Raw genomic sequence first — 9784 nt, forward strand, 5'->3', positions numbered from 1 at the left:
AAAAGTTGGCAGAGCTACTTTCAAACACATGGAAATGTGTTTGGAAATGTTACTGCATTTACCTGTTCCCACGATATTTCATAAAATAGATGGCCCCACAACTAAGCAATGCATTTTAAATTGATCACTGCATTGATTCTAAGCATATTTTCAGTGTGCCTTATAAATGCAGAAGTGAGCAGCGGTGCTTGGTCTGTGTGCCGGTGGTGGCTGAGGCCTCAGAGGAAGCGTGTGATGCCGACTGGACCAGCTCTGGGCCCCGGAGATAACATCCTCTGAGCTGCAAGTAGTGACCTGAGGGATCACTCTGCGTTCCCCCGGTAAATCACTGTGCTGAGCCTCAGGTTTGCATTCTCTGAGCTCATGCTCACCTTAACAACATGGACCAGGCGGTGTTGAATCCAGGCTCCCTTCCTCCTTCCCCTCTCCTCTCACCTCCCAAGCCTTTCTTACCATTGAGCCTTCAAGTTTCTCCACCCCTGCCTCCTTTCCTTGGCTCTGAACATTCCGATATTTGTCATGTGTGTCTTTTTGTCACTTGTCTTTATCTTATTTGTCCTCTGCATCTTGTTATAGTCGAAGTTTCTTTCTTCCTTTCTTCTTATTCTGCTTTCTACGTCTAGTCATGCTTGTTGAAACAAATGAGTGAGTGACTGAGTGAATGAATGAATGAATGAGTGGGACTCCCATTCCCCTGCCTCAAATCCACTCTGGAATGTCCTCATTACCACACTTCGCAGACATTTCTGGGGATGACATCTGAAGATATCTGGGTCCCTGGCCTGGCTCTCATTTTAGCCTTGTGGGAATTCAGTGCCAGCCAAGTGAGGGAAGAAAATAGAGGGGGAAAATTTAAGGTCTGGCTGTGGCTCCCACAGAATCTTCCTGCTTCTAGTTCTTGGCTGCTCTCTGTGTGGGACTCTGATTTGATGATGCTGGTGACCTTTTCTATGAAACTCAAGGGCCCAAGCCTTTCACTTAAAAGGTTCTCAGGACTGCTGGGCCCTCCCCACAAACTCACACGCCAGCCCCAGAGCTCCCAGGAACAGGATTCTGCTTTATAATGTGGGTCTTGGGCAGTACCTTTCCTGTGTCTGATTTTGCTTCTTCCAAACTGTCTCACCAGTTCCTCGGATCAAAAAGTAACATGTAATTTCCTGTAGATCCCCTTGCAGAGATTACTTTTTCTATAAGTTATTCAAAAAAACACGTGCTTTGTGTCCCACATTGGGGTCGTTTTTATATCAAGTCTCCAAGTTGCACTCTAGCAGGGGAGACTGGTTTAGTCACCTGCTCTGCAGAGGTGTCAGGGCACTGTGCTGGGAGGACACCAACGGGTGCCCTCAGGCCTCCAGAGGAATTCACAGCAGGGATGGGGATGAGCAGTGGCAGAAGATAATGAAAAGCACAAGAACGTTGGTCTGTGCACAGCACATGGGGGGCATGAAGAGGGCAGTCATCACTCGGGCCTGTGACATGAGACTTCACAGAGAGGCACACTATATTCTTTGTGGACTAATACCAAATTTAATTCTGTGAAAACAGAATGTTTTTATCATAAGACCTTAGATCATCTGAGCACGCAATTCAGCAAACATTTACTGAAAATCCCCTACATGCCAGACAGCATGGTTCCAAACCAGGTCAGATGCTCACATTCACGTGAACAATTGCAAGAGTGATAGTGAGTTCCCCAAGTTGCTTCCAACCCACACAATAAACCAATAGCCAAGACATTGAAGATTTTGCCAGTGAAAAGGAAACAAACACATCAGGCTCACAGATGAAGCAAAGGGTCTGTCTTTGAAAGCCTGGAGAGGCCCTGAGTTGGAATCAGCGGGTGGTCTCAGGTACATAACCCTACATGGTGAAGGAGAATTTGCTGACCTGACTTTCGGTGTTTCCCCTGGCAGGCCTGTAGCAAGGCTGCACTAGACGGGAGTCTGAGAGGGTGGCCTTGTGCTGGGGTTTGGCAGAGTGGTCCAGCCAAGGCTGCTGGTGGCCATCGGAGCTGTCAGTCTGCTCTGTGCACAGCCCTGGGATCCAGGCGGAGCAAATGCTCATAAAGAGCCAAAGTGATAAATTGATACGCATTTCAGAACAATTTAAATCTGTCATTCCTAATTGTGAATTTTTTTGAAATCTTTTCAGCAGTAGTGTTAGAAACAAATGAGAGTTAGGTGGGGGAAGGAAAGCAATATCCTTTGGTAATGCTGGAAATGTACGCCCTTATTTGTACAAATCTGGAGCCACTACGGAATAAGTTTGGATGTGTCAGGGCCTGGGGGTGGGTGAGAGGGTTGATGTTTGGTCATGTCCTTGGTCTTAGGGTTCAGTAAATATGCATGCCAGCTCATCCTCCCTTCCTAAAAGACATCAATTTGAGACATTTTTATCCACAAAAATCATTGTTCCTTTGCACAGGTCACCTAAAAGTAGATGGATATAGCCCCTTGAGGAGTTTCAGGTATAAATATTAGAGGCAACCTGTGCCCATGGAAGTGCCTGGGGGTGGTGAGCAGTGCTCTGGGCAGTGCAGTGGGTATCATAGAGGCTGAAGAAGTGACTACACTGACTGAACAATGAGGGGCATGACTGTGGACTTGAGACAGGACTGCAGCAGCAGGTGAAATAAATCATCCTGCCTATGTACCAGAAGCCAGGACGGACTCAGCAAGTAGATGGTGGTATCATCTGTTAGCTACAATTTGCTCATGCCATTGCTATCCCTAGAGCCACTGGCTTCTCTCTCCCACAGCGCTTTATACGCGGGTACTACTTAGTCCTTTTGGATCACTTTCTGACTCTTGTTTTGCATCCAGAAGAAAGAAATGAAAATGAATGGATAGATAGGGCAGTTGCTTTGATTTTAGGGCTCAAATGTCTATGGCTAGGATCCATGTGACTTAGAAGACATGAGTCTTATTTGTCATGAGTATCTGTTAGGACTGTTTTTAGGTGCAAGTAATAGAAATATGTTATGTTTTAGGTATATTAGGGATTTTATTCTTTTCATGGACCAAGAACTTAGAGGTTACCTGTCCTGGGCTGCCACCAATGACCCATGGTTTATGTAGCATCCTAATTGACCACCCTTAGAGTGAGCCCTTACCTTCATGATCACAAAATAGCTGCTTTGCTTCTGAGCATCACATCCACATTCCAGGTAGGAAGACAAGTTAAAGGCTCTTTTTACCTGAATCTTCCCCCCGCCCTTTAAAGTGCCTTTATAGACATCTCAGCCAGAAACTTAAATCTCCTTGGCCAGAACTGTGTCTTATGGCCAACTCTTGCTGCAAGAGAGGCTGGAAATATTAACAGTTTCTTAGATGGGCACAATAATGCCCTGAACAAATTCGGTGCTCTTTAATAAAAGAGAATAGCTATTGGGTCGACAGCTGGCAGTGTTGGCCACTCCATTTTGGATTTAAAATGATAATTGCTGCTTTCAAAATATGTATCATTGAAGCTCTGCTGATTGCTGTACACATGTTAATTGATGGGAAATGTTATCATCTCAATATTTCGGTTGAATGAGCTGGGATAGATAGAGGTTAAAAAGCTAACTGGGATGTGAGAGAACAGTCTAGCAGGGGGAATTTTCTAGCTGTTTCTGTAAGTGCCCTTTTTGTAGGAATGAAGGAGATTGAGGGGGGAGGGTGTGTGAAGGGATAATTCTAGTCCTTTCCAGAAAGCTTCCATCTCAGAGCTGAAAAAGCTGTGGAAAGCTGGATACCAGGTGTGTACCAGCATCTTTTCAGTCCTTTCTCATGGGTAGTAGATCATCTTTTAAAAAGTCTTTTTCCTTTACTTTTGCCAGAAGTCTTTTCAATTATGTGGAGGCTTCATTGGAATAATTAAACCCTGAACATCAGGCTACTTGCTCCAATCATCTAGGCAAATCAATTAACCAGAGACACATTTATCTCACTGACTGTTGACCTGCTTCTGGGTTCAAAGCATTTGTGCTGGGGCAGTTCCTGGAAAGAAGAGGTGTCTGCCCCTCAAAGATAGCTCATTTCCGAAGGGCATTCTGGATCTGAAGCAATAGCAACCTCGTTCATTTTATTAAAGATTTGGTATTTATTTTTATTCATTCACCCAACAAATATACATTGAACACCCACCAAGAGCAAGGTTGCATGCTAAGTTCTACCAGGGGTACAGAGAGCAGACAGACATGGTAAGATGCTGAACCTCTTTGTGCCTCAGTTTCCTCTTCTACAAAATGAGGAGAGTAGTCATATCTAACTCACAGGGTTGTGTGTATTAAATGAGAAGATCCACATAGAGCATTCAGCACATATCTGGCATATACAACTCCATATACCTTTTCTAGGCAGCTATTAGGGTATACACTCCAGCAAACTTAGGGATTAAGTTAGTAGAGGAAGATATGGAATCTAACTGGTTAGATTAGATGCTATGCTTAGTAAATATTAGCTGTGATGATTACTAGCTTAATAAGGATCAGACAGCATAGAGTCTGGGAGGGCTGTGTTGGAATCTCTGCTTTTCACTTATTGCTTGTGAGATCTCACCCCATTATTGAACTTTCTGATCGTACCTTCTCATCCATAAAATGGGACTAATAAAACCTATCCTACTGAGCTTCTGTGAAGGGTAAACAAGGCACACAGCCAGCATTTTCAGCTTACAAAGGAGTGAGCTGTCTTTCAAGCACCATAAAGAATAGAACATAATGTATGTACAGAGAATGAGGGTAATTCTTTGATTCTCATACTTAAATGCATTGTCCATTTTTCTAATGATTGACATGTGTTATTTTTTTATTAGTGGTTTTTTAACCAAAGTAATGCATGAGTCATACAAAGTTAGAAAGCAAAATAGGCTTATAAGAAAAAACATCAGGCTCGGCGCCTGTGGCTCAAGCGGCTAAGGCGCCAGCCACATCCATCTAAGGTGGTGGGTTCAAATCCAGCCCGGGCCCGCCAAACAACAATAATGGCTGCAACCAAAAAATAGCCAGGCATTGTGGTGGGCGCCTGTGGTCCCAGCTACCTGGGAGGCTGAGGCAGGAGACTCGCTTGAGCCCAGGCATTGGAGGTTGCTGTGAGCTGCGATGCCATGGCACTCTACCCAGGCGCATAGCTTGAGGCTCTGTCTCAAAAAAAAAAAAAGAAAAGAAAAATATCAAAACATCAGTCCCCACCTGGCCATCACCATCCCTTAGTACTGATCCCCAGAGACAATCACTTCTCTTAAGTGTTGTTTTCTTCTATTATTTACCTGCTATTCCTAAATAATATGCTTCCATCACTACTTACTGATATACCCCATATTAGTTTTAAGATGTTATTGATTGATGTATTGTTAGGTAGGTGAGAATTTATCTGTCTTTTACTAATAATCCAGGGTAAGCACTTCATGTTCCTTCATTCTCTCATCACATTTCTTTGCATAAGATCATCTGTGATGGTTACATTGTTGTGACTAAGTGAATATTGTTCATGATGAGGCACTTCGTATGCTGTGATTGTTTGCTTTTGTCAGAACTTTTGTTTTTTCCTGCAGTTAATATTGCCTCTTTTTTTTTCATTAGCTCTTTTTTTTTTTCTAATGTACCCATTCTTAATTTGTCCCCATTGGACTGTGTCCCTTGCTTAACAATTTTATTCCCTAAAATTCCAAATACAATGGCCTCCATAGTTGACCATCCCCCTACAATGACCACAATGACCACCCCCTTACATTGACCTAATTTTCATAGACTGGACATGCACCGCATGTACATATTAGTACAACAGGCCTACTTTCTTATGTTGACCACCTCGGTATGTTGACCAGTTTGTTACAGTCCCTTGGGTGGTCAACTTACAGAGGTTCTACTGTATATCAGAAAACCATTCAGTGTTTTTCCCTTGGCAGCTTCTTGCTGGTGAACCCTACCCAATTCCATGATCTTCCTATCTTGACTCCTTGCTACCTCACTTTCACCCTGGGACTTTCCTCGCTGCTTTCTCCAGTTAGATTCCTTGCATTCTGACTGAGTTCCATACCTTCCTCTTTATAAATTTACTCCCTCATTTCGCTGGAGCTTACCCTCTAGTAGCTACCGAAGAGAAGGTGATTTGGAGGTAAATATTTGGAGTTCTTGCATTTTTGAAAATAATTTTATTCTATTTTCAAACATAATAGTTTTGCTGGGTTCAGGATTCTAGGTTTGAAAGTATTTTCTGTCAAAAATATGAAGGCATTGCCTCACTGTCTCTTAGCTCTCAGTGTTGCTATTAAAGATCTGATGCTCTGCTTGCCGCCATTCCTCTGCTTATAACCCAAGATTTTCCCCTCTGGAAGCCTCTAAGGTCTTTTCTTATTTGCTGGTGGCCTGAAATTTCCCAATGATGTGCTCCAAGAAGATTCTTTTCCACTTATTGTACAAAGTATTCAAAAGGCCTTCTTAAATATGAAGACTTATGTTCCTATACTCAGAGAATTCTCTAACATTATTCCTCTGATAATTTTATTCCTTAATTTATATTATATCCCCAAAAGATAGACAAGGAAAGAAACATAATCTCTAAAATCTCCTTTTCAGGGTTCTGTTTATTGGGTAATAGACCTTTTGAATTGACCCATTTTTAGACCACCACCACCCCTTATCTTATTCCTTCTCTTTAACTTTTTATTTGACTTTTGGAAAATTTCTTCAACTTTATCTTCCAAATCTCCTATTGATTTTAAATTTCTGCTGCCTTATTTTTAATTCCCAAGAACTCCTTGTTCTTCAGTTGCCCCCTTCATTGCCCCTACTATTGCTTCATAGATGCTATGTCTTATCTCACCTTTCAATAGATCTTAATTCTCAAGTTATGTTTTTTAAGTTTCGTCTTATTCTGTGCATTGCCTGCTTCCTGCAGGTTCCTTGTATCACTTTGTCCCTTGTATCATTTTGTCCCTTTCATTATCTATTCTTAAATAGGACTAAATAAAAATCCAGGATTCTGTTTGTCAACTAAGGGGTTCACTGCAGGGTACATGGCCACAGACCACCCCTCCACAACACCAGTGGTATGGAACTTACAGTCTACCAAGCAATTGATTCCTCTTTTGAGAAGCAACAGTTGTTCCTTTTAATCTTGAGCCAATATCTGCCATCTTAGAATTTGGTTTTCATTCTATCTTTCTTTTTTTTTCTTTTTATTTTTGAGACAAAGCCTCAAGCTTTCCCCCAGGGTAGAATGCCGTGGCATCACAGCTTACAGCAACCTCCAACTCCTGGGCTCAAGTGAGTCTCTTGCCTCTGCCTCCCAAGTAGCTGGGACCACAGGCACCTGCCACAACGCCTGGCCATTTTTTGGTTGCAGCCATCATTGTTATTTGGTGGGCCCAAGCTGGATTCGAACCCACCACCTTAGGTGTATGTGGCTGGCGCCCTAGCCACCTGAGCCACAGTCGCCGAGCCAGGTTTTCATTCTATCTTAAGTTTATGATGTCTAACAATTCAGTTCATGAACTCATCCTAGAAAAGTGCTACATGCCTCATTACTGAATATCACTGTAGTCACCAGATGGCCAAGGGGAGTATTTTGAAAGGTGACCTTAGTGGTATTCAACAATGAGGTATGTAGCACTTTTTCTAGGATGCGTTCATGAACTTAATTGTCAGACCTTGTATATGTTGAAGTGACATCTCAGGGAAGTTCCATAGACACACTTTCTGGTTACAGCCCTTAAGAAAGTAATTATTTTTAAAAGCAGTTCTAGGTGCTATATGATAGTAATTAAGAAAAAGTCAGAGAACCTTTCATCCAAATTCTTTTTATGCTAGTTATATGACCTTGAACTAGACTTACTTTTTTAGTTATAAGGTGGTGATGATGATGATGATGGGTGATACCACCACCTGCTTCAAAGAGTTCTTGGTTATGCATAACAAAGTTCCTGGCATTCCATTCAAAGTCCCTCAGTATGGGGGTGTAATGTTTGGTCAGCTGAATGTTGGGCCTATAAACCAGACTCTCAGGTGATCGAGAGATTGACTTTTTGATCCTACAAATCTTCCCTGTCCTGAGGACTAGGTTCTCAAAATTCTAAGGACAGAAATAGTTCCGTTTCATTGTTGCTTGTCTTGTGCCTCAGTTTCCCAGCCTGTCTTGACATGGCAGGAAGACAGAACAGCAAGACTAGCAGTGCAAACTCATTCTCTCTTTCTTCCAATTAAAATCTTTCTTACAATATTTTTTGTAAAAGCCTTTGTTTCCAATGATAAAAGAAACACATGTTCTACTTGAAAACTACAAGTGTAAAAAAGGCTAATTTCCCTTTTTGTTTGCTCACTGACTCATGGACTGCTCTCCTGTTTTGGGGGGCCCTTGACCTGTAGACCACCTTTTCCCCCAGCCATGGCCCCAGCCCTGGGCAGTTTACACAGCTGCTCCTGTCCCAGCCACAGAGCAAGGAGTCCATGACACCAAGGAGACGGTGTCCTCCAGAGATCTATGTCGCACCGCCACCCCAGGGCCAAGGGCCTCTGACAGCTCACTTCAACCCAAGCTGAAACTCAACAAAAGCAGCTTCTGTCAGCCCTGAGAGATCTAATGTCACCTGTGATTAGTCCTCAAAGCCAAAACCAAGCAAGTTCGTGATTAAACAGCAGTGTCCCAGGGTCCCCATTACTCCTGTATGTGGCAGTCCTGAAGCAGTAGCCTGCGGCCTCCCCACAGGGCTCTGACCGCAGCCTCCTCACCAGGCCAGGGTTTGAATACCTCCTTTCCTTCTGCCCAGCCTACTTGCTCCAGAAGAACTGGCCCTTTCTTGAAAAACTACATGCATAGTTGGGCTCCTGGAGTGGCTGACAATGGCCTTGTCAATCACCATAACAAATGTCCCCCAGGGGAAATTATAGTGTGTGTATGCCATGGCATGTCCCTGCCCAATCCCTTGGCAGGTTGGAGGCTAAAAACATAATTCACAGTGAAGGGAACTCTTCAGGGTTCGGAAACAGGGTTTGTTGCTTTTGACCTAATGAATTAGTAGCAGATTAGTCTGCAGATGCTTGTCCCAAAGCCCTGTGAAGACCTTCCACACTTGCCATAAGTGCTCTCAAGGCCACCATCTGCCTTTCTCCCCATTACCAGAGATCTGAAGACCGATAGTCAACGCCATTCTGAGTGACCACTCCACTGGGCAGGCCAGAAGCCCTCTACCCACAGCAGCCCCCATGAATTGCATGTGCAATCCACCCCATCAAGGTCACCTAGGGTCACATGCACCTTGGTCCTTCCTGGCCTTTTCTTTCAAAGCAGAGCATCCCTTTGATACTTGAATGGGTCCCCTTCTCTCCAACCTCTGCCCTCTGCTCCAAGGCTGATGATGGTTTTCTTTTCAGATCCTGACCATCTCCACTCCAGATCCTGTGGGAGCCTGGCTCAAGAGAAATCAAGATCCAGCCAGAAAGTGTAGAAGTCAGACCCAATGACAGGATAGCAGCTCCTGTGCCCTGAGCACCAGCTCCATGCCAGGTACATTGAATGTGTTAGCCCTCTACCTGATGAAATAGCAAGTGAAGGTCACCTGAGATGTGGCACAGGATGGGGAGGGGAGGAGGAGAGGAAGCAGGCTCTGAAGCCAGCCGGAGTTTGGTGGACAGAGAAGCAGCCGATATGCCTGGGATATAACTATGATGAGATCGTGGGGCTGGCAGGAGGCAAATCACAAAAGGCCTGTAGCTCAAAATTAAGATGTTGAACTTCATTGTAATAGCAAGATGAAGCCAGACCATTGACGTCTTGAATGTACAAGTGAAGGAAATGAGCCCATT

General features: G+C 43.7%; 1 protein-coding gene across 1 annotated transcript in view; it reads left to right on the forward strand.

Annotated features, from left to right (window-relative positions):
- The first annotated feature begins 258 nt into the window (after positions 1–258).
- Positions 259–9784, forward strand: part of CARD11 (caspase recruitment domain family member 11) — a 54807-nt gene continuing 45281 nt past the window's right edge. The window contains exons 1-2 of the mRNA XM_012808691.2: positions 259–320; positions 9353–9485. Of these exons, the coding sequence (XP_012664145.2) occupies positions 9479–9485 (7 nt within the window). The 5' untranslated portion in view covers positions 259–320; positions 9353–9478. The remainder of the gene's footprint in view (positions 321–9352; positions 9486–9784) is intronic.

Source organism: Otolemur garnettii, unplaced genomic scaffold (genome assembly GCF_000181295.1).
Source record: "Otolemur garnettii isolate 467f Iridium unplaced genomic scaffold, OtoGar3 scaffold00092, whole genome shotgun sequence".
Taxonomy (NCBI): domain Eukaryota; kingdom Metazoa; phylum Chordata; class Mammalia; order Primates; family Galagidae; genus Otolemur; species Otolemur garnettii.